The sequence below is a fragment of the Melanerpes formicivorus genome, unplaced genomic scaffold, assembly GCF_026170545.1.
Source record: "Melanerpes formicivorus ecotype bairdi unplaced genomic scaffold, bMelFor1.0.p_v2 SCAF_35, whole genome shotgun sequence".
In the NCBI taxonomy this organism is placed as follows: Eukaryota; Metazoa; Chordata; class Aves; order Piciformes; family Picidae; genus Melanerpes; species Melanerpes formicivorus.
Genome location: NW_027142387.1, coordinates 4303274 through 4328645, shown reverse-complemented (window position 1 = coordinate 4328645; position 25372 = coordinate 4303274). Strand labels below are relative to the sequence as shown.

The following is a 25372-nucleotide window of genomic DNA, read 5'->3' as shown; positions in this document are numbered from 1 at the left end:
GTTTGGTATCTGAGATCTGAAATGTCTCCATTTCAGGACAGACTGACAATTAGAGCAATGAAAATTTCCCTTCTCTTTTTGAGGTTCTTTTTGTGTTGATGCAGCTCTCAAGACCTTTTCCAGAGGCAGACATGCTGTAAAAGCGATAGGTAACCTTCAAGGTACTTTCTACATTGCTTGTCTTTTTAGAATAGAATAGAATAGAATTAACCAGGTTGTGAAAGACCTTTGAGATCATAGAGTCCAACCTATCATCCAACACTATCTTATCAACTAAACCATGGCACCAAGTGCCCCATCCAAGTGTCCCATTGTTATCTCTGAAAAAGGATCTGATTGTGGGGAAGGAAAAATGTGCTAGATACAGAGAGTATGTGTAATTCTTCTGTAGCTTGTTTGAATGCTGTTGTTCTATATCAGGACAGGTTGATGTGTCAAAGCCAGGGCAGATAAAATCTTAGTACACAAACTTCCTAATTTGTCTTTACTTCCTATGCAAGCCAGGCAGTAGTTTATAATATACTAACACAGCTAATGTTGATGAATGATAAAACTGGGTAGAATGGAGGCAGCAGTGTTTGGGGATTACTGTATTCTCCAGTGGATATCTCAAAATGCTGCAGAAGAGGTAAACAACACAGAGAAAATCTAGGATGTGACTCCTGTGTGGTTATTCCAATATGCTGCAGACCAGGGGCAGATTGTGACCTCTGTCCAGAGGGACAGTTTATTCAGGAGAAAATGTATGTATGGTGTGTCTCAGATCACACAGCTTTGCATGCTCACAGCAGTGTAATTCTCCTGGGAACATTCACCTGAGGAGAACTGATTTGGGTGTGCAGAGCTCTGAGGCATCCTGGGAGTTGGTGGAGTGGTAGGGCTGCAGGGCAGCAGGAGCAATTCTTTCCTCCAGCATGATGCAGAGTCTGCATGCAGTTTTTTGAGAGACATAATACTCAATTATAGAACTTCATCAAGAGTGACACATCTGTTCTAGGCAGTGTGAAAAATCTACAGTGGGGCCAAGAACATCCCTGCTAACCATACCTGCTCTGTGGGTTTTCCCCACAGAGGATGTGCCTTGACATTTTAAAACCAATCTTTTTCTACTTGTGTGTCTTTCCATCCAGCCTAAAATTTCATTCATGCTAAAGCATCCTTTTAACTTCTCGGGAATGTCAAAGAGTTTACCTAGGCACATATTGCATTGGATGCAGCTCATGAACGTTGTGCCTGATGAAAGAGTGAAAGACCTGTGATGTAAATGAGCATCAGACTGGCAGATTTGTGGGTGAGGGATGTTTGGAGTTGCAAGTACAACTGGTCTCCTTAGGGATGTTTTAAAACTTTAAATAGGGGTTTTTTAAATGTGAAATCATTGGTTTGATTTGATTGGGTCCACATATAGAGGTGGAATTTTGAGTGCCACGTAGACCAGTTGGAATTACAGAAATTAAGGATCTTTCCCAGCTGGTTTATCAGTGATAGAGATGTAAGGATAAAAATACAACAAGTTGCAAATTAACCTATTAGCACTTGGTTGTATGTGTGAAGCAGGCAAATCACTGATCTACCTGTGCTGATTTACATTCCTCTATTATTCATGTACAAAACCTCACACTCTGCAGAGTGTGTGAAAGATGGTCAGCTTTCAAGGCATATCACAGGATAATCTTTGTATTAATCACAGAGCAATAACTTCAAACAACATTCTGGGTAGGTGAAAGCAGCATTGGAATTGAATATTTCTGTTTTCATCTTCTCCTCTGGCAATAAACTAAAAGTATGAGGTGTATTGCAGTGAAACTTGCAGCCAGTTGAGCAACAAGGTGTATACTTGTTTTCTCACATGGAAGTACATTTGTGTAGTTATGAAACAAATAACCAATCATTTGAAATTGACACATGAATCTATGTGTTTATAATCTGAGATATGTAGTTACTGGACAGTAAGTTCCAGTTGCAATATTGTGGTGGGTTGAAATTAACCTCCCAACTAATTTGGAGCAACTACCCCCAAAATAAAATTACCAGACCAGCTCGGTTTGGGATGGAAGTAAATGAAGCTATACTCACAAGCAAACTACAATCTAGAAATATGAAATACAGTGAATATGTTCAAAATACACAATATATGTACTATATCTATAAACAATTTATAAACAGCACAAATTCCTCAGAATTCCTGTGGACAGATCCAGGGGACCCATGCACCTCCTCCCCCCACTGCCTTGCTCCTCCTTGTTACCTCACACAGTAGTCAAAAAAACGATACCCCTGACAAGGCCACAGAAGGGAGGGAGAAAGAGGTTGCAAGCAGAAGTGACAGGAACAGAAAAGAGAGACAGAACTGTTTATGCCTCTGCTCTATATTCCCATTAGCAATCCAATGAATTATATAGACCTTAACATTATTTTCCTTTTACATCCAATGGTAATTTATTTTACTTTCAGCCTTCGCAGTCAGGATGTAGGCTAAAGTTCCCCCTTCAAACTGCAACAAATACAACAACGACATAAAGCAAGTTGTTACAATAGCTCAGCTAACTTTATGGCTAGAAAGCTTGTTTCCAACAGTTGTAATCTGAGATACAAACTGAAAAAGCCATCAGTACATGATAAAGTATTTCCAATGCTAAATTATGTGCATGCATTTTTCCTCTGGAGGCAGGGCTACAAACCATGTAAAAACATGCAAGCACACTTGAAGAGCTGTTGGCATTTACTAGTTTCTGATAATTTCTTCTGGAAACAAACAAACTTCCAGTCAAGGCAAAACACACCCTTAGGGGCAATATGCTTGTATTTGTCAAGTATGTATGTGTGGAGAAGACTGCTAAGTATTTGACTCAAAAGAGGAGTCCTCTTGGCTTCAGATTTTGGAAACAGTAAGAGCAGCAGTTTTTCCTCTTGAAAAGAGTACTGTCCCATTTCAGAAGGCAAACCTTCTGCTTTTTCACACAGTAAATTCAGACTCATGTAAATCTTAGTCCTGCATTTGTCCCTGTGTAGAGAGAGGATGCAGCATCCATCTTGGATGCACCAAATGAGGCCTTGTTCACCTTTGCACAGACACTGTCTCACAAATGAGAGATTCTCTACGTGCAGGTACCAACGGGAATTGCATGCATACCTAGGGGTTGACCAGTTGATGTCAACAATGAAATGGTATTCAAAGCAAACTGTAATGAAAGTAGCTGTAATGAGTTAAGTTGCATCAAACAAATGTGTATTGATCAAGGGAGCAACCTCTATTGATAATCAATACGGGTAATTAAGGAAGTATATCACAAAGATCTCTATGTATAGAATTTCTTGCACTTGATATAGGTTAGGCACCTATACATCAGGTAATTCTAGCACAGCTTGAGCTAAACCAGACTATTTTTATTATTATTTTAAAAAAATACTATGATTTATTATTACATCTGCCAAGAATTTGACTAATTTTAGAAGTTATTCTCTTTAAATTCCATAGTTTTTCAAGTTAAAGAGAACAAGCTTAGCCTATGAATATTTAACCTTCAACAACCTGGTTATACTTTCTACATCAGATTTTATGGTATCCAATTTAATTATGGAACAGCTGTGATGTAGGCTACAGAACATCTTGACTTAAAATCAGTTTTACATAAACAGGACAACTTTAGGAATACTGATGCTGATATGTAGAGCATATCAATGTTCTGCAAACTGAAGGGGACATGTAAGACATGCTGTGAAACATCGTTCACAAAGGTATTTCTAAGCATACTAAGGTGAAGTAGTACTGTACTCTGTTCAAGCAGTGTTTGTGGGTCTAGTCAGAGAGGTGTATGTGTAAAAGCAATGAAATCTTCCCACAGGTAGCTATAAATGATGGGGATGTTTAGTTAGTTGGTGTGAGTGGGGCTGGTGTAAGCAAATAGGACGGCAGCAAAGCTGGTGAGGGGTTTGGAACACAACCCCTATGAGGAGAGGCTGAGGGAGATGGGGTTGCTTAGCCTGGAGAAGAGGAGGCTCAGGAGAGACCTTATTGCTCTATACAGCTACCTGAAGGGAGGTTGTAGGCAAGTGGGGGTTGGTCTCTTCTCCCAGGTAAGCAGCACCAGAACAAGAGGACACAGTCTCAGGCTGTGCCAGGGGAGGTTTAAGCTGGATGTTAGGAAGAAGTTCTTCACAGAAAGAGTGATTGTCCATTGGAGTGTGCTGCCCAGGGAGGTGGTGGAGTCACCATCACTGGAGGTGTTTAAGAGGAGACTAGATGAGGCACTTGGTGCCATGGTTTAGTTGATTAGATGGTGCTGGGTGATAGGTTGGACTTGATGATCTCAAAGATCTCTTCCAACCTGGTTAATTCTGTTCTGTTTCTGTTCTATTCCTCTGTGTCTTGGGAAGTGGGGAATGAAAATAGCTCTGCTGCTGTTTCATTGCAAGTCTCTGACCTGTGAATTAGCCTCCTGAGCCACAATGCAGCTTTGAAATTAAGCTTTTGCAAGTTTCCCCTAGTCCTGTTTAGAGCCCAAGGGATTATATATTCATATATACATGTAAAATGTTATCATTTGTATAAAATGCATTTAAATCTTGAGTCTATCAAAAAAATTGTTCTCCTGTAGGGAGCAAAGGTTGGGCCACTTAACAGTTTCTTTGGTCAGGCAATGTCTGTCTGGTATTTTATATCATTACTTAAGAACGAAATGCATGATTGATTTATCCACTTTGGAGAAAGAGCCATGTAGGAACATAAAAAGGTCCAGAATTCATGGACTGTGAAATATTTTATATGGACTTGGGAAAAAAAAGGCAAAATAAAAGCCTTTTCCAGTAAATTGATAAGATATAAGGGCTCAAATCCTCATACGCAGGGTAAGTGAACCAGGCTGAGTGGAGTTACACAGAAGATGCATTCTATGGTAACAAGAGATAGTTGTATCCATTTAGCAGTGCTATGTTTAATTCTTTAAAGTGATGCCATTGCCTTCTGATAGGAGGAGTGCAAGTCTCATAGTGGCTTGACATTTTGAAATTCATGTGGGAAAGATTTGCTAGTATAAATAACGAGTCTACATGTAATACTTGGGGAGAGCATAGATAGGGCTGGTGGAAAGCACTGTGCATGGAGGAATCCATTTTCTATTTCATGGCCATAGGAAATGCAAATCCAGGAACTGGCCCAGCAGTAAAGCGATGTTGGCCTTCATTTACTCACCCTTACACCAAGCACCTTACTTCAGAGGGCTATTCATAAAATCAGTAGTATTGCTCATAGAAGATAATGCTGTTCTCCTCAGTAGAAGGATCATAACCATTTCTTCTGTGGCATCTTGAGCCATTGCTTTGTTCATAAAGAACCACAACAACTTTTAGTCCCGTTTGCTGTTTTCTTTGTGGGGTTTATTTATTAAAAGTGAGCCAAAGGATGCACTGTGAAAACCAGATTAATGCAGGTATGCCAAGGAAGGCTTCTGGTGTTTGATAATTTGAACGTGATTGCCTGGTCACCAGCTGTTATGAGTGAATCTTGGCTCAGAACAGGCAAAGAGGAAAACCATCACTAGATGAAATAAGAAAAATCAAATAAAAAGATCAATAACTCCCTTAAAAAAAAAATTACCTTCCTGTTGTCCTTAGGGATCCATTTCTTGTAGTACTACGATTTGTCATGTTCTCTGGCTAAAGAAATGGTGTCATTATCCATTTAAAATATGCTGCAGTGATGTATCCATTAAATAACGTTTAGATAGAATGTTTTCATATGCAATGGGTTTGGCCTAGAAATAGCTAAGGTGCTTTCTATAAAAAGTATGGCTGTAGATTACCTCACTTATTTCTAAACACAGCTAAGTAAGCTTTCATTTATTTAAGTTAATAGCACTTCCCTTAAATATAGCCTTTTAATGTTAGCTCAAATGAACAGCGGGAGATAAAAAGCACTGTGCCCGACTGGAATGATGCAGGGTTGCGCTTCAGCGAGGCGGACTGAATTTTCTAATATTAGAAATATTCCTGCAGACCTGAGTTAGTGTCTCCCTTTTTATTTCTGCACCACTTGCTACACTAACAGTAGGGTGATAATGACAGGGATTCTCTGCCTCTGGGATGTGAACGGTGGAAGAACGGTTGGCGGAATTTTAAGGCTTCTGGATCCATTCCTGAGATCACTGGACAAAAGGCATTTGTCTAAGTTTATCTTTTTAAAGCCAAAGATTCTGAGTGTTCAGGAGTACTTTGTGATGCAGTCTGATATGTATATTAGTGATTAAAATGCAAGGTGGGAACTTTACTCCCTCAGACATTTTTTAATGGCATTTCCTTAGTTTGTAACAAGTTAACTGCTGTCTTAGTTCTAGTAAAGCTGATCACAGCTATAGCAACAGTCACATGTTTCTCTCTTCTGTGTCTTTCTGCAAGTTCCTGATGGTATAATGCAGGTCTGTTCTAACTCAGTGGCATCTTCCCTAGGCAACATGCCCAAATAACACAACAGACACGTGGCCTGAGGCATCACATTTGCTTGAGATTCCTCCAGTACTTATATGAGCCAGGAGGACATTTGAAAGACAAACTGATGATTCTAGCTCTGAATTTTTGGCTTGGGATTATTTACAATTCAGTACTGAAAAATGCTTATAGGCTGCCATGCACAAAGAAATGTTAGTGTAAACCCAGAATACAGGGCAGAGCAGAAATTCCAATTCATCAGTATGACTTCCTTTAATGAACTTCAATGCAGCTAAAAAACTGGGACAAACAAATGATCTGCTGAACCTCTTACCATGCATGTTAAAGGTCTGAGGACACTGTGTGAGATGCAGACTACTTGCTTGCTCATCTCAAGCTTCAGCTGCTTTCCACTGAAGAATCATGGAATAGTAGGGGTTGGAAAGGACCTCTAGAGATCATCTAGTCCAACCCTACTGCTAACACAGTTATGCCTAGATAAGGTGTGCAGGAACACATGCAGGTAGGTTTTGAAAGTCTCCAGAGAAGGAGACTCTGGGCAGTCTGTTCCAGTTCTCCATCACCCTCAAATTGAAGTTTTTCACCCTAAGTTCAACTGAAAGCAGCCTGCAGCAAGGTTGTAGGAGACTGCAGCACTGGCAACATGAGATAAACTCCCATGAGGGGCTGCACAAAACTAGCAGAAAGACCTGCAGGGTGAAAGAGGCTAAAAAACCTCCTGATGTTCTGCCTCATCCTCAGTGGTAGGAGATACATAAGCAAGAGCAGCTTGCTCCACCTCTACTTTGTGTCATACATCTACCTCAGAGACTGGTTATTCCTTTTCTGCTCATGGATTTGCCTCTTACCTTCTCTGCCTTTTGTAATGAAATTGCTACTTGCCTTATTGCTTCTTGCCCTGGAGACACTGCATTGGCAGTGGAGGGACTGTTGTGAAAAGGGCAGATACCATGCTAGTGAGCCTCATGTAAACACTTCAGGAGATTAGAAGGGAATGCCATGCATAAACATGGTGTTTGCTCTGCCTGGCCAAAGAGTCTCTGGCAGGACAGCTCATCTGCTGGGACACTGCATCCCTTTCCAATGGTTAAGCCCCACAGCATCTCTAATCCAAAGGCCCATGTTTCTAGAACATGAATAAACATTATCTGCTTGAGTTATGTCAGTTTGACATACATAGTTACCAATTGGAAAATGCAATGAGACTCTCAGGGTGGAGATGCCACAGGCAGCATGCAGCAGAGCTGATGTTAGTCCTTCACCTGGTAACAGACCTAATGTATAAACTTGGAAAAGTCCAACCTCCATATACAGAATCATAGAACGATTTGGAGTGGAAGGGATCACTAAAGGTCATCCAGTCCAACCCCCTCGGCAATAAGCAGGGACATCTTTAACTAGATCAGGTTGTCCAGAGCCCTGTCAAGTCTGACCTTGAATACCTCCAGGGATGGGTCCCCAACCCCCTCCCTGGGCAACCTGTTTTAGTGTTCCACTACCCTCATGGTAAAGAACTTGGTCCTAACATCAATCTAAATCTACCTTTCTCTAGTTTGAAGCTATTGCCCCCTTTCCTATCACTGCAGGCCTTTGTAAACAGTCTCTCTCCAGCCTTCTTGCAGGCCCTCTTCAGGTACTGGAAGGCTGCTATTAGGTCACCCCAGAGCCTTTTCTTCTACAGGCTGAACAACCCCAGCTGCCTCAGCCTGTCTTTGTAGCAGAGGTTCTCCAATCCCCTGATAATTTTTGTGGCCCTCCTGTGGACCTTCTGCATCAGGTCTGTGTCCTTCCTGTATTAATGTCTCCAGAGCTGGATGCAGTAACTCCAGGTGAGGTCTTTCCAAAGCAGAGGAAAGTGACAAAATCACCTCTCTCCATCTGCTGGCCATGCATCTTTTGATGCAGCCCAGGATGTGATTTGCCTTCTGGGGTACAAGTGCACATTGCCTGCTCATGTCCATACTTCAGAAAAGAGGATGCATTAAGTGTTAGAAACAACAGGATAGGAGGAGATGCTTATACTGGAGAAGGGTTGAATGTCACAAGTTTCTGCAGAGAAAGAGGATGAAAACCAATGACAGAGACTGGTTTACATTTCCTTTGTACTTGAAGCAATGGCAGATGTTCCAGGTTGATATGGTCTGGTCGTGTTGCACTGGTTTGCTTTGCTTGCGTATTGGAATCAGCTATCCAGGGATGCTGTAGCAGTGGTTCCTTTCAAAGGAAACAGGCTTGTTTTCACGATTTTAATCCAATTACCAACCACTGTGGTTACTGGGGGCAAGGGACTGCTACAGTACTAACCACTCAGGCTTCCATGGCCACTCATCTGCTACCCTGTGTGTCCCAGACTTAGTGACATGTTACAGTACTGGTGTCTTGTGGCTGCATTTCAAGCTTATTAACTTGACAATTAACGGAAAATGGTTTGGTAATGGGCAGCACCTACCCAATGTATTCTGGGCTGGGACTTGGATGGGTTTTTTTTCAAAGGAGACTACCTGAGGCTTAGGCAACTGTGTCTGCACTTCGATACCTAGGTTAAGTAGCTTAGTTCTCAGTTGAGAGCAGTTACACAATCTATTTGAAATTTGTAGCACCATCAACAATACCATCTCTCACTGTGAAAAGTGACTCAAGTCTTGTAAAGAGGGATGTGTGGTGATAGGAACTGGCAGGGGGAGGAAGATGTGGATTTAAAAAATGCTTGAGATAGCGGCAGGTAGGATATTGAGGTGAGTGCTTCAGTTTCAAACTCCTGTTCTGCTTGGCTTTCACACTGCATGTATAAGCACCACACTACTCTGATTTAAGGTTCTATTGGAGGAAAAATATTAGGTCATCTTCTTAGCCACCTCTAAATTTCATTTTCACCTACTTCCAGGAATGTAAATGAGAGAGACAAACAGTCTGCAAACTCTTGTGTGCTGTGGTGACTTGTCCTACATCCTTTTTTGTTGCTGCTGCTTAGAGCCAACGTGCAAGAGGTTATTTTTTTCCCCCAAAATGTTTAATTTCTGCTACATAATATCTAATAGGTTGTACACAGTGTAATATCTTCCTGCTGTTGCAGAATATATTGTTTCTTTCCCTTTCTGTCTCCTTATTGTGGTAATAGATTAGAAGACGTTTAGGACTGCCGAATCATGTCTCATTTGCCTACAAAGTGACATACAACTGAAAGCATCTCAGGGTTTATGAGAAAATGATTGCTTCAACAAATGTATCAAATCCAAGATGATTAGTGGTACAATACATTTGTGGGAAAGCTACCTTTTTGATAAAAAGAGATAAATTCAATCTTACCAAGGTGTCAGCTGGTGTCAGTTATAAACTCATGTGTAAAGTGGAGCTTTGCTTTACGCTCCTGGGAAGTGCAGCTTTGCTTACTTATCAGACAGAGGAACTGAGGAAAAACTATAGAATCCATTGAGTTGAAGGCAGTGCTATTTTACTACCATTTGTGAAATGGTCCTTCTGTGCATGTTTCCTTAAAAATGCCCACACCTTAAAAAGGCCATATGGGGACTTTATGTCAGAGCTGGCATTAAAGTTCAGCATGAATACTGAAAAAGTTTCTAGGGGGAAGCAACCTGCCCTTGGATGTGGACTTTCCCTGTCTTATGCAACTTGCAAATCTGGCTTTGATTTGCATCAAACTGTTTGGGCAAATATGTATGAGGAAAAACAAAAAGAAAGCAAGCATTTCATAAATGTTGTTGTCATCTGATTCTCCCCCATTTCCTTATCCAGCTCCATCATCTCACCTTCCTGATTTCCTTCTCTGTGCCCAGACTTGCCAAACCAAGCAGGAAGTTGAACAGTCTCTACTAGGACAAGGGGGAAGGAGTTCATGCTGGTGGTCAGAGCACATCCCTAGATGGAGCCACCTAGCATTTGGGCCCTGTTCCAAGGGGTTATTCAAGTATTTCGAGGCCAGTCACCAGTGGTGTCCCCCAGGGATCGGTGCTGGGCCCTGTCCTCTTCAACATCTTCATCGATGATCTGGATGAAGGGGTAGAGTCAGTCATCAGCAAGTTTGCAGATGACACAAAGTTAGGGGCAGATGTTAGTCAGTTAGAGGGTAGAAAGGCTCTGCAGAGGGACCTCGAGCAACTGGACAGATGGGCAGAGTCCAATGGAATGGCATTCAACAAGTCCAAGTGCCGAGTGCTGCACTTTGGCTACGGCAATCCCATGCAGAGCTATAGGCTGGGGTCGGAGTGGCTGGAGAGCTGCCAAACAGAGAGGGACCTGGGGGTGCTGATCGACAGCCACCTGAATATGAGCCAGCAGTGTGCCCAGGTGGCCAGGAGGGCCAATAGCATCCTGGCCTGCATTAGGAATAGTGTGGCCAGCAGGAGCAGGGAAGTCATAGTGCCCCTGTACTCTGCATTGGTTAGGCCACACCTTGAGTACTGTGTCCAGTTCTGGGCCCCTCAGTTTAAGAAGGACATCGAAACACTTGAGCGTGTCCAGAGAAGGGCAACAAGGCTGGGGAGAGGCCTTGAACACAAGCCCTATGAGGAGAGGCTGAGTGAGCTGGGATTGTTTAGCCTGGAGAAGAGGAGGCTCAGGGGTGACCTCATTGCCCTCTACAACTACCTGAAGGGTGGTTGTAGCCAGGAAGGGGTTGGCCTCTTCTCCCAGGCAACCAGCACCAGAACAAGAGGACACAGTCTCAAGCTGCACCAGGGGAAGTTTAGACTCGAGGTGAGGAGGAAGTTCTTCACCGAGCAAGTCATTTGTCATTGGAACGGGTTGCCCAGGGAGGTGGTTGAGTCATCGACCCTGGAGGCATTCAAGGGGAGATTGGACGTGGCACTTGGTGCCATGGTCTAGGCATGGGGTCTGTGTTGATAGGTTGGACTCGATGATCCTTGAGGTCCTTTCCAACCTAAGTGATACTGTGATACTGTGAACTGCAACAGGGAAAGCCAAGGAAAAAGATACTTGCAGTATCATCTATAGTGGCAGGCACTGAAGGCATTCTTCTGAGGTACTGAGTTTCCTTCAAATCCCTCAGTCGAGTCAGGAAGGACAAATAGGCAACAGGTCTTTCACATTACATGATGTAAGCGGCAACCCTGCTCAGTAGAAAGGTTGAAAGGCAAGCAGACAGCATAGGTAATAGTACCCTTTTGTTCCTTGATTTGCAAGCTGCACATTCATTTCAATTACAAATTCCAACTGAGTAAAACTTTTGTAACCTCAGACAAGTGATCTTGATCTGGTGAAAAAAATTAAATCCACCAAAATGGCAAGAGCATTTGCTTCATCTGCTAGTGATGCTTTCTTCTTGAAAGTCACCTTCTTCCTCTAAGACTTTGCTTACTCCTTCCTGACAGTAGATGCAGAGTGTTTCATAGACTCTTGAAAAACACAGCTGTCACACATTTTTCTTTTATTATTGTTGCAGCTAGAGGAGGCATGCTTCTCAGGCTTGTCTGTCTTTTAACATTCCAACATAGCCAAAGGATGAAATATGAGTACTCTCAATTTGATCTGCAACTTGGAAAGAAGTAAACAAAATCCCCTCCATGATCACAGAGGTCCTTTTGCCAGCCTTGGTTTAGATGAGGTAGAGGTAACTTGCAGCAGTGTCTGATTACTGCAGGAAATACAGGTCATCTTGTTTAATGAAGATGTATTGCAGCTTCCATCTGTCACTTGCAATTAGTGTAGAGTACTGAACTGGACTGGAAATGAAGTTAGAGTGAGAGGATCAGGGCAAGCCAGGCTTGGGGGAAGGACGTCTGGGATATGGAAAGTATCAGGAGCTGCTACTGCTTCCCATGGTTGCTGGGAATGTGGCAGGATAGGTTTGGCACAACTTCCTTGGCAGTCTGAGCTGGAGTTATGTTGAAATGTGGCACTAAAACAGCCTTTACACCAACTCCTGGAAAGAAAATGAGGATATAAATGGGCATGGTCCCTCATGTGCCACACTTCACATGGACTCCTTAGCCTCAGGACCTCAGCAGGCTGTTTTCAAGAGTTCAGGTGTATTTTTTAAAACAAGACTGGCTACCACAAGTTTGAGATACTATTCATGTTCTCCATTTTGATTTCTAAAGCATCCTATTTATAGTGTGAATTTACACTCCTACTTAGTTTTCTACTTGCAAGATTAGACTCCTTTTGGGAAATAGAAGATAATTATGATCCAGGAACTCTAGGATCTGTGCTGTTTCCTGAAGCTCTTACTACCCACTGAGATTTGTATACTTAAAGATATTTGGGTTTTTATTTGCCTCATGATCTAGATCATCTACCTCAGTACACTGACAAGCTCAAGACCCCTTTTTGCCAGCTGTGCATTTATTTAGGAAGCTGAGGAGCAGCAGGAGAGCAGTAGAAGTAATTTCATTCCAGCATCATTGCTGTGTTGGAACAGAAATTGGAAATCTGGGACGCTGCATTGAAGCTTCCTTGCACCAGTCAGTGTTGAACAACAGTATTCACCCACTGTACCATACTAGGGTGCTTTTGGCTAGCTATGTTTTCCGTGTCTGTCCAGAACTTGAACCATGAGGGCCCGACATAAGTGGCCAGTGTATTTTTCACAATAACATTGCATTTCTTAGCAGGAATAAAAAATGATGTTCAACAGATAATGATGGCATTTACTTTATTCTTGCAGAATTTTGGCAACTTCTGCATCTTTGCTCCTACCTTAGAGATGTTGAGCAGGCATGAGCAGAAAGAGCCTTTCCTTGCCATGCCAAATTGCAATAGCAACTGAAAAGAGCCAGGCAAATTTGAAACTCTTAAAATGTTAGAATTGAATAGACCAGATGGGAAGAGACCTTCAAGATCACCGCATCCAATCTATCAACTAATCCAACCCACCTAATCAACTAAACCATGGCACCAAGCACCCCATCAAGCCTCCTCCTGAACACCTCCAAGGACAGTAACTCCACCACCTCCCTGGGCAGCACATTCCAATGGGCAATCACTCTCTCTGTGGAGAACTTCTTCCTAACATCCAGCCTAAACCTCCCCTGGTGCAGCCTGAGACTGTGTCCTCTTGTTCTGGTGCTGTTTTTGCCCGTACACTGCATTCTATTTTAATGCTTTATATTTCTCTTATGTTATTTATTTTGCTTGCATGGAAAAATGAATCCCTGTTCGTGTTTTTTCACTGTGTCACAGCCAGTCATTCTTTTTAAGGACGAGTGCTGAGAATACCTAATGTAAGCAGGGGCTAGAGGCAGAGCTCTTGAGAGAGATTTGCTCCATAACAGGTAACATTAAAGTGTTTGAGAGCGGTATTGACATACTGACTCTTTCTATACATCTTTCTGACGCTTGTGATGGGCTGGACCGGAGGTGAAATTTTTACATGTGACCCTCTTTTACGCTAAGTGATGAAACTGTATCTCAATGCATCTTGTATAAGATAATTTTTACAACCACAAGGGATAAAAATAACTACCTCTAAATATTTACAAAAGGGAAAAGATAGGTCTGGGCTCACTGCTGACTCTCTTAAATTGTTTTTGTTTCTGGTGTCTTCAGTCTAAAATGTTTTGCTGGAAGTAAAATACTTGTCTAGGTCTGATTTGCAGCAAACTGCTACTCATTTTTCATAAGTGCATATACTCTCTTTTATGGTTTCCCATGATTTTTTGTGCTCTACAACAACATATTTTATCACGTTGCATTTCCTGAACACCAGCTGATGCACTGCTTCAGCTAATCATTCTGGTAAATGGGATGCACTATTATTCTTTTAAATATTAATTTTGGGGTTTATAGCATTGATTCCTAAGTGTCTTTAGAGTGATTTTCAAGTGATTTAAAATTTTTGGATAGCATTGATTTTTTTTTTTTTCTGAGTTCCCAACAAAAGCTTTAAGAATGTTTCTGGGCAGACAAGGCTTCAATACTGTTGCTTGCCAACTAACAGGTCAAACTATCGTACCACAGTCGTGATCATGGACCTGCTGTAATCAGCAGCCCTGGCTCTAACCCAGTGCCAGGGAGTCATAGATGCTTGTATAGTCTTTTGGTTATAAGCAGCCTTGAAAAGGGTGGAAAATGCCCTGTGCTCTTTAACACCTTTATTGATGATCTGGACAAGGGCATTGAGTTGTCATTGGAGGTGTTCAGGAGGAGACTTGATGGGGTGCTTGGTGCCATGGGTTAGTTGTTTAGGTGGGTTGGATTGGTTGATGGGTTGGACGCGATGATCTTGAAGGTCTCTTCCAACCTGGTTTATTCTATGTATTCTACTCAAGCTCCAAGACCATACTGAGTTATGGCTGTGATGCTGAAGTTTGTAACATAAGAAGCAAACAGATCATTATGACTCCTTTTAAGGCCTATTCATAAAGTACCATTTATGTTACATTGTCCTTTGGTCTTCCTTGTGCCTTGTGGTCCTCTGTGATACAAGCAGTCCCACCAAATTCATAATACGGGGCTTTTCTCTTGAAGGCAGAGCTTACCTTAGCTCATAAGAGTACATGGAGGACTGTCTGAGCAAGCAACCTGATGATGGAGAGAACTCTATACTGGACTACTCTTTCCCAAATTTGTGAACAGATTGCTTAATATTAATGAGAGCAGAAAGTTACAAAAGCTACGCAATATGAAAAAGACAGCTGCAGCCCTGCTGGTGTTACAGATACGTGCAGAAATATTACCTTCATATGTCCTTCTTCCATCCTGGAGAATAATCATCAAGGCAGCTGGACTTAAGTCCTTCTGAACGTTGTCTGATCACTGGTGGTATAGGTCTGTACAGCACAGAGAAGGCAAGTCAACTGCTGTAAGCAGATCTGACAGTGCACTGCTAGGAGCAGAGGACAAAAAAGCTCTTAGTAAACTGCTAGACTTGCTGAGCTATGACACTGATGCAGCACTAGAGACAGAATATGTTACTGAGTTCATGGTTTGGGATTTGGGCTGCTCATTTAAAGGTGCATTATTTTGCACTAACTGACCACTGGATTCCTTTTTGAAATGCACATGGCAGGCAGAATTTAGTGGCAAAAAGAAATTGCTGTGAATACAAACCCAGTTAATAAAAATTAATTCAGATGCATGTCTCAGGGTGAGGGACAGGACTGAGCATTTTACAGAGAGGCATAGAATGAGTCAAGTGGATGAGAGATTCTCGCCAGCTGATAGTCTGCTAAGTGCTTTGCAGGGCCATCTCTTAGACATCTCTTAGATGAGGTTTGGAGATGCAACATCACACACCTCTTGATTAACCACAAGCTGTGGACTGTTCAAATCCTCCTACTTTATTTCATTAAAAAATAAAATTCCAAACCTTCATCAAAACAGACTGACTTCAGTTTGTGCAGAGCTTGGTGCATGATACATTGTGTTCCATTTGCTACCTTGCAGCAAACAAAGGAGTAGTCATCTTTCAGCAATTGTTTTTCTTATTGCCCTCTTTACCATGACAACTGAGTAACATCATTACATTCCCCTCTCTCATCCCTTTCCTCAAGCCCCCCTCCATAAAAACCCCAATGAACAAGAAAAACCTCTAACCCCCCTAAAAAAACCCCCAATCCAACCAACCAAAACCTGACAAAAAAGAATGAAACAAATGAACAAGACAAAAAAAAAATCAAAACCAAACAAAAACAAAAGAAGGATTAAACCCCAAGATCCTCCTGAAGTTCAAATAAAGCTGATTCCATCATGCAATATTCACCAAGATGGTGAGTTATTTCTCCCTGTGGAAAAGATGAGAGAAAATGTTCATCCACTTCTTTTATGGACATTTGAGGTCAACCACAAAGTATGAATTGATGTGTGTCAAAAAACCTGGCAGGTTTTTAGTGGAGTGAAAAGGTACCTGGAGATACAGTGTTGATGGGAGATGCTGCCAGCCTCAAGCATGTTTTGCTGCAGTACTTGGGTGGTGAGGTGTGTGGGGTGGGTTGTTTGGGTCAAGAAGTCAGGAGAAACTGAGCATCTTTTCACTATGGAAGAATTTTCCTTGAATTTCTGAAATTTCTGGGAGGAAACTGAGTGCACTGTAACAGAATTCTGTATGAAAATGAATTCAAAATCATAGTGAAGATCATGGAACTTGTGCTCCCAACTTCTGAAATATCATTTACCCTCTGAAGTAAAGCTGAAGTTTATTCCCTTTTCATCCCTTGCATTCTCACTTACTTTCCCCTTCTACTGCAAAAAATATCATAGTGTTTGACAGAATAAAGCAAGAAGCCTCATCTCAAACAACATCCTAATTTTAGCAATGAACTGGATGGGGCACTTGATGCCATGGTTTAGTTGATTAGATAGTGTTGGATGATAGGTTGGACTTGATGATCTCAAAGGTCTTTTCCAACCTGGTCTGGTCTATTCTATTCTATTCTATTCTATTCTATTCTATTCTATTCTATTCTATTCTATTCTATTCTATTCTATTCTATTCTATTCTATTCTATTCACACCAGCTTTGTGAACTTGGACTTTTTGTTTTTTACCCTTTCCTTATTCTTTAAGCTTCTAGCATTCTACAAGGTGAGAGCCCAGCCATTCTCACGGAAACTAAAACATTTTCTACATTGTTCTAGTCATTAGGGAGACTCACCAGTGAGTAATTAATCATATTATTGACAAATTTCCTAACCTTTGTTGCCAGGATCTTTTTCTGCTAGCTGTCGTTTCAAAGTTGGCAAATAGTAAGCATTGTGAAAATAGCCATTTTATAGTCAGCTGAAACCCTGGACTTGCTGCCAGCTGGGTTATAATACTGAGCTTTTATTCTGGATGTTGAATTTTTGTCTTATTTTTTTCTTGTAAGAAAATTCCAAATTTTCACATTTCTATCAGTTTCTTTTGTCTCCGCAAATAAAAATGTCCAGGATACCTTCTCTACTATCTGCAGACATGGAATCAGTAGCCTATACTTTTATCTGCATCTGTAAACAGATGGGCATGTAAGCAGCAGCAGTACACTTGCAGTTCAGTGGTGGAATAAAGAGGTAAGAAAGGAACTGGATGGTGAAGTATTACTAAACCATCAGAGAAGAAGCCTTTGTTGGCTTGAGAAGAGGTTGCAGAAAGCTCTTCTCTCTGACACTTAAGTCTTGTCCAGATACAGAGTGAAAGAAGAGACATTGTGTACATGTTCCCAGCTTGCTGATAAAAGCCCTTGGAAAACAATTTTGCTTTATAGATAAAATGGTTCAAAATTGGGGATGACCTTAAGTTTCTGGAAGCAAGTAGGACAAATTATAGCAGTGTTGGTTCTTGGGGGTCTGTGAAGGAGAACAGGCTTAGGCATGATAATTTGAACCAGTCGCATTTGAATGTGAAGCAGTGGGAAGGAACAATTTACCCTTGGGATTGTTTACAAGCATGGCCACATTCCTAACTAACTGGTCACTCTTAATAGTGATAACAGAGTGTTTTCTGCTGTGTGTGTGCTTCAGTCATAAAAGGAGCTGCCTGCCTCGTCCTGTGAAGGGCAGGAGAAGGTGGGTAATTACATCTCCTTGTCTAAATAGAGAAAGGAAGATCTGGGAGGGCCTGGAGACAGGGCATCACGCACAGCGGTATGGAATCTGTCAGACTGCTGAGGCCAGCACAGTCCTCCAACATGCTCAGTAAGAGAGCCAGGTATTTATCAATATTTCTTTTCCAAGATCAGTTCTATTTTTTAATATAAAATAAATGAAGGTTTTAGCTGTGTAATAGGCACCAGATTTTATTTGGTTTTATTACTGAATGTGGACCAGATCCTCAGCTAATAGAAATTGGCATAGTTGCATTTGATTATGTGGCCAGATTTTCAGCTTTATTTCTTCCAGTGGGCATTCTAGTAAACCACGAATTTCTGTTTTGCTCTCTTTGAGGAAGCTGTCTTTCAGGATTTAGAAAGAGATCAATCTGAACATCTGCAGCTTTAATTCATGTTCAGGTTACAAATATGTGGATTCATACTTTCTTATTTGAAAAAGTGATGGACTGATAAAAGAATAAAATGACATCAGTTAAATCAGAAGTACTACAAGGAATGAGCTCTAATGGTTATCTGAGGCAGACAACTCCGCCTCAAAGAACATCACCTTTCAGCAGGCAGATACAGATGAAGACAAGACAGTGCAGAGGTCCAAAGGTTACTTGTACAGTTAGAGTGCCAGGGTCCTAGCAGAATGAAAACATAAATCTGTTCATCTAACTGGAGTATTGATGCTTGTCAAGGTTTAAGAGCAGAAAGTTGTGAGGGATATGAACAAGGCATACGATATCATTGAGGGAATAGTGTGAATGCAGAGCTGATAGTCACCAAATTCAGCAGTACTAGAATAGATCAGCTTAAAATAGACAAAATATTTTTGACTATGGTAGGTAGTAAACTTCTCAAATTTGTTTCTGCAGGAGGCTGTGGAGAAAGGTAACACAAGCAGGTACAAGAGGAGTTAGGCAAATTCTTGGGCAACAGGTCTGTAAAGAAGAATGAAAGGAAAAGTGCAGGACTGTAGAGTCTACATCCCTGACACAAGAGTGTGGATGCAGGGGAACTGCAAGGAGCGTGGTCTGTAGAGAATATTCAGATTTGTGTGCTGTCCCAAATGCCATTTCTTATTGCTGCTGGTAGGTATCACTGTTTTGCTGGACATGGACCGTTTATCTGAGGCAGAATGGCATTTCTTATGCTCACAAGATTTCTCCCATTTCTTCAAGGACACTCTCAGTATTCATGTTTCCTGAACAGATGAAAACAATCTTCTCAGCACCTAATTTTGTCTATAAATAAGCATTCTCTAAAACTAAGGAGAGGTCTTAAAATTACAAATGAAAGTAGATTTAGATGCCTCATCTTGTTTTGCTTCATAAGAGTGAATGCTTGGGGGCACATTTAGTACAGACCGCCTGAAGGTCTGTGACTCACCCAGAGTGCTGCCCACACAGATTATGCTGGACTGAAATGCTACTGACTCTCTGACAAGTTATAAAGTATCTTGAGTTTCACACATTGTGAGTGGGTCCTCTGACTGCTGAGTTGTTGGGTGAAAGACAGGGAGACTGGGATGGTGAGATGATACTGCTGCCCCTGTTAAAACCCATTTTACTGTACAAAAGCATGTAGTGAACAGTCCACATGTGTGCCCAGGATCAGGATGATTGTAACCCAAAGTTTTTTGGCATGCATATCATTCAGTCAAGACCTTTATCTTATCTCTACGTGGAATTCTTACTAGGTGTAATTTATCTCACTGGAGAAATGGGAAGGAAGCAAGACTAGTCTTTCCCTACACTGTTAATAAAGCCACAGGATCAGAGATGTGGATCCAGATTAATCTTCAATTATTTTTTGCTCCCTCTCAGGGGAGGCAGCTGCATACCTCAAGGGAAAATTCATCCCACCTCAAGATCTTCCACTGCTGACTACCCAGGTAGCATAGGATGAGTAAATTCTAGCTTTGTTACTGCAGTGTCTGAAGTCAGGTGCAATTAATTTAGGTTCTTCCCCTTGTTCCAGATTTTAAAATGATTATTTATATTTTTACTCTTTTGGAAAAAGTCATTGGATATCCCTCCCCTCCCCCCTGGAAGTACTTGAACTGCAGTCAGTCTTTGGATGTGATTGTTGAACATGTAAAGGGATCATTTAAGATGAGCCTTGCTTTAGGTTCCTTGCTTGATATGTGGTGGAGTAAGGAACTGTGTTCTCCAATATTTATTTTGCCAGCCATTCTCTACTTTATGATTCCTGGTGATTTGTTGGTGTGACATGCACTGGTAGCTGCAATGTCCTGAGGGTCCACATTTTTCCTTCAATGCATACGTAGCAACTCCCCTTTCCAATAAAAAAAATTTAGAGAGACATAAATTTCTTCTCATTCCTCTTCTATATTTCTAAGATCTGATGCACAATGTTACTTAGATGGTATGTATAAAAGATCCATAACTGAAATGCTGAATTGAAAGCAGTGCTGCTAGCTGAATTCCCGTTAAATGAGCTGGCAAAATTGTTCAGGAAGAAAAAAAAATACATCTTGTATAGCTACAAATATTCATGGAAACTCACACAGTTAGGATCTCTCTTCTCTATTTTAGGGGTAGAAACAATGATACCATCTTGACAGTAGCAAAAAATGATGAAGCCTGGAACTTTTCGATCATCTCAGTTCTGCTGGGCCTCCAAGGACCAGCTTTGAGTCCATGAATCATGTTGAGTCTATTCTTTGAGTCCATGAACCTTGTTAAGGGAAATCCTTTATTTAGAGTGTAATATTAACCTCCCATATGGAGGCAATGCAAGGCTTTCTGTATCTCACATTACGGTATCTGTGTTTGTCTTTTAACACAGAAAAGCCATCCCCTTTGTGTTACATCCATCAGTTACTTCCCAGGCAATGATTCTTCACCTCTATTAAGGTTCATTATTTGTCTTCATAATATCCTCTCTGGAAACTGTACATGATATGAGCCTTTGGGTAATGAAGACCATGTGGTGTCTGCAGGTACCGAAGCCTGGCAGGCTTCTGGACAGAATTGTGCACAATTGCCCTGGGATGAGCAACTCTCTTTTTAAATACTGTGCTTCTGCCACCCCATCCACAATGCTGATCAGTCATGCAAGCCATAAGGTGTTTCTTTAGTGTGACGTGCACCTCTTGCAGCAGAATCAAACTTTATGTGGCTGTGGTGGGAAGTGGAAAGGCAGCAACAAAATGCAGGCATCTGGACACAGCTGTCATAACCTATGAGCAACTCCTGCCAGAGTTTATGTCCGTTGCTTTTAAAGCACAGTAACACATGAGTGTAACAGATAATAAAGGTGTAATAAGTACATGTGAACTAAGAAATGTGATTTGTGATGTTATTGGGAGATGCCAGATGGTGCTGGCCAAAATGATGCTAAGCCATGCTCACAGCTCTTTTAAAATGAAAGCATGAAAGATTTGTGCTTTATTTTCTTTATGTTCCTTATTTTCTTTATGTTTGGATACTATTGAGCATACTACCAGTAAAACTTGTTCTTTCTGAATATCATTTGCCTCTGAAGAACCATTTTCTATCTATAGATCATATCTCCACCCGCCTATACTGCGCTGCCTCCAAATACTGCATGATGCTAAAATCATTATATAGATTATTCTTCTAACAATTTAACTTCAGTGATATTATGCAGTGGGAATACATGTTCCAGAAGATAACTTGTGGTCTGTACAAAAATACTGCCACCCTAAAGAAAAGGAATCCACATATCTCTGAACGAAAGCATGCAGTGTTCCTCTTTACCATTCTTGTGTGCTGTAGGTGCTTTAATCTTTACATTCTTGGACCATTCCAGTTCCTTTCTCTGTAATCCCAGGATCCAGCCATTCACACTCTGGGATGAACAGCCTGTTCACAGGAACATTACTGTCACATTCACTTAAAAAAAATTACTCCATCTTAAGTGCTTCAGGATCAAGTGTAATTTTTCCTGCATGTTTTCTGCTTCCCCCTGCTTGAGGTCACTCCTGCTGGTGGGTGATGTACTGGTATCACCCCAACACTGGGACTTTATATTCCGGGCTAGATGTGATTTCAAAACTCCCAAGGGTGAACATCTGTCTGAATTTTTCTGAACCCACTGCTCTTGGCACGTATCTGCCCCTTATCTCCACCTTACAACCCTTTGCTCATCTGAAACTAGGGAGGGGAAAAGCTGGGGAGAATTTGGGCTTCACCTTCCCACCTACCCCTGTTTTCTGCCTCCATTCTGGAAATGGGCTAGAGGAGAGAGCTGCTGTCCTTCACCTGAGATTGTGCCTCGGGGGTGAGGGACAAGACAGAGGCCCTTGCCACTGCTCTGCTTTGTAAGTGACCATCCTCACAGAGGGACTGCTTCCTTCCTCTCTGTCAAGACTAGATCAGTCCTTACCCACAGATGGCTGAGGCCTGTTGAGCCCTTCCCAGGCTTTTGGTGATAGCATATGCAGTGGCATTGGGATATTTTGTTTGATAGATAGGTGTGAGTGGCCAGTATTATTGCTCTTCATAGACCATTTGCCTGGAGAAGCTGGGAGGACTATGACCCTGCAGAGGAAGAGATGGGGACTTGCTAATTTGTTTCTTTTCCATTTTGTCTCTAAATTATTCAGTTCTTTTTTTTTTTTTTTTCCCACTTTCTTTTTTTTTTTCCCACTTTCCTTTTTTTTTTTTTCCCCTGACCAATTTGATATTGTTCCACATTTATCAGAGTGCCTCAAGGGATTCAGAGTACTTCATTACTCTGTTCTTTCCCTCTGCCATGCTCTATGGTTGAGCTACTTATTCCTCTGATGCAGTATGCCAGTGTCTGTCAGAGTAGAGGCTGAGTTGAGAGTCCTACAGTCCTGTTCCTCCAAATACTTGAAATGCTTGCAGTAACCAACACAGTCATGGTTAAAGATGTTAGTGAACACTGATGTCAGCATCAGGGGCTTTATTGGAAATAAGTGTATCAATCAAATCTATGAGATGTAATTTCACCCTCTTTCAAATCTCACTGTCCTTTGGCTTTATTAATGGCATGATGTTTTCCCCCTGCAATGTGTAACCAGTATTTAAGGTTTAAACATTTTGCACATTCTTGCTCGAAGCAAAGGTTAGAAACTCTATAAGGACAACTCTGATTTTCAGCTACTGCACCTGTTTCTTTACATCTCCTCCTAGAATTAAATTGACACAGAGAAATCTCTGCTGTGTGTCTACTCACTGAATTTAGGAAAGTCCTGACATTTAGCCCATCTATTACACCATGTGATAACTTTAAAATATTGTGGAATAGGGGTCTGCTAGTACAGTTACCGGTGTGAGTGCCAGCTTTCAGCTTGCTGGGGGCTTCAAATGGCTCTTTACTGAAGAAAAATTGTTCATTTGGACATAATTTCTGTAGATGGCCTTTGAGGGTTGCTATACTTAGTAGCTGAGTAGTTTCAGATATGGAAAAGGTGTCCTCTAGGAACACACATCTGATGTGACCTTGAAAGCTGTAAACCTGCTGATTGCTTTCATATCCAATTGCTTTTGACAATGGGCTGTTTAGTTTTTTGACCAAAAGCATATAACAATACTGTTCTTGAAAGCCCTGTGCTCAGATGGGGCAACATGGAATTATTTGTGGTAACTGAAAAGGAATTCTTAAAAGCCACCTGTTTATGTCTTGGTGCTTCATGTAAGACAATAAATGATGACTAGCATCATATGATCATTTTTCTCTGAAGGAACTGTCAGTTTATGACACATTTCTTATATCTTAAAAAGTCAAATTAATACCCTTAATGCTTCTTGCTCTAGCAAATTTTATGTGTATCACTTGTCCTAAACTCTAAGGCATCTAATCAATAAAATTTGTAGTAAGTTTGCTTCTTGCTGAGCTAAGCTTTCAGTTGGGTGATTATAATGTCTGGTGTTAGAGCTTGTGAGCATGGCTTATTCTACTGCTGTTTTTCATTAACCTGTTTAAAGTATACATCTCTTACAGGTGCTTTGAAGGGCTTGCAAATATAAGATGATGAGTTTGGGTGCCTCATCCTACCAGATGTAGAGATGTACGAGTTTCTTGAATACTGGCAGTTAAATAAATGAGTAGGTGAGATAATGCATGAACCCAGACAGTTTCCCCAGCCAAAAGTCTTTGCAAGGAGCAGTGCATTTTTCAGTGTATGTACAAGCTCACGTTGTCAGATTGTAGCTGCATGCATCAGAAGTGAGAACAAAAGCTGAATGCTCATACTAGAAACTGCTTGACAGACACAGGATAGCTGTTATCATTGAAAGTTGTGAAGTTAATTTTGTTCAAATCAGCGTTTTAAACACATTCATGGCAGTAGCAAGTATGTCATACCTCCAGGGGATTACACAGTACAGGAATTTGTGCTCCTCTCAGCTGGTGCTTTGTAGCCCCCTTTCAAAGTATCACAAGGATGCTGGCCAGCTACACGTCTGCACTGGTAGTTTTGCTTGATGGAACCACACCTTGAAATGGACTTTTACTCAATATTTCTTCAATTTATGAAAAGAAGTGTCTCTTTTAAAAGAGGTTTCAGTTGATACAGCCAAGTATTTGCTTCTTGAGCTGAGCTTTCAGCTAGTTTTATTTTTTCTTTCCTTTATTATCAATTCATGAATCCCTTCCTAGCCTGTTGTCTTCATGAATCACTTTGCTGTTGTTTCTGCTTGTCAGTCAATAACTTTTATTAACCCTCATTTAAAGCATGCATGCATATCACACCTGCACCACGAGCACTTAAGGTTTCATTGTGTTGCCTTGTTTAATGTCATATACTTTGGGTATCGATGTGATTCTGTTGGCAGTCTGCACAAGTGAGATCTTCTTGAATCAGAAGATTATTACAGTCAGGAAGCCTTGAGCATTCTTTTAGTACTATGGTGACATGAGTGATTTTTATTTTCTTTTCTTTTTTCAAGTATTTTTATGTCATTTCTTCAGAATAAGAATTCTTTAATATTATTTTTTCTTTGTGCCTTTTAAAGTTTTTTGGGAAAGTGATTGTTCTATGAATTAATGCTTGAGGGATCCGTATTATGCTGCTAGGGAGAAAACACTCAAGAGGAGTCAGCACCAAGAAAACATTGTAGGCTAGCATCCTGCTAGAGATGCAGGTATTTGACTTCTTCCAGCTGAATTCCAAAGTCTAGTCTTCCTGCCTAGATGGGAACTCATTTGGAAGAGAAATCTTCATGCTCCTGAGAAGCCATCCCACATCTGCCAATGCTGGGCTCAAATAGCTTAAACCATGATCAGTGTTTATACCAGCTTTACTCAGCATTGCTGCTGCAGAGAGTGACTCTGAATCAAGTTTCCACAGGGTATTGCAAGTATCTGTGGAGTAAGAAGTGTAGAGAGTTCCTGAGTAGGCATGTTCTTGGACAATGTATGGATCTCAAGTGTGTGCTTTGTTGTCTGACATCAGGAGGAAACTTTCTGTGAACTGAACCATGT

At 41.2% G+C, this 25372-nt stretch overlaps 1 protein-coding gene across 8 annotated transcripts in view; it reads left to right on the top strand.

The window, feature by feature from the left end:
• PDE1C (phosphodiesterase 1C) overlaps window positions 1-25372 on the top strand; it is a 315392-nt gene that overhangs the window by 65984 nt on the left and 224036 nt on the right. For 2 of the 8 annotated variants that reach the window (XM_068156903.1, XM_068156900.1), the window contains exon 1: window positions 17884-18045. The exons of 5 other annotated variants lie outside the window; for them this stretch is intronic. In XM_068156903.1, coding sequence (XP_068013004.1) covers window positions 17984-18045 — 62 coding nt within the window. In that variant the 5' untranslated portion in view covers window positions 17884-17983. Of the gene's footprint in view, window positions 1-17883; window positions 18046-25372 lie in introns of those variants that run through there. One more of the 8 variants, XM_068156899.1, reaches the window with a different exon arrangement.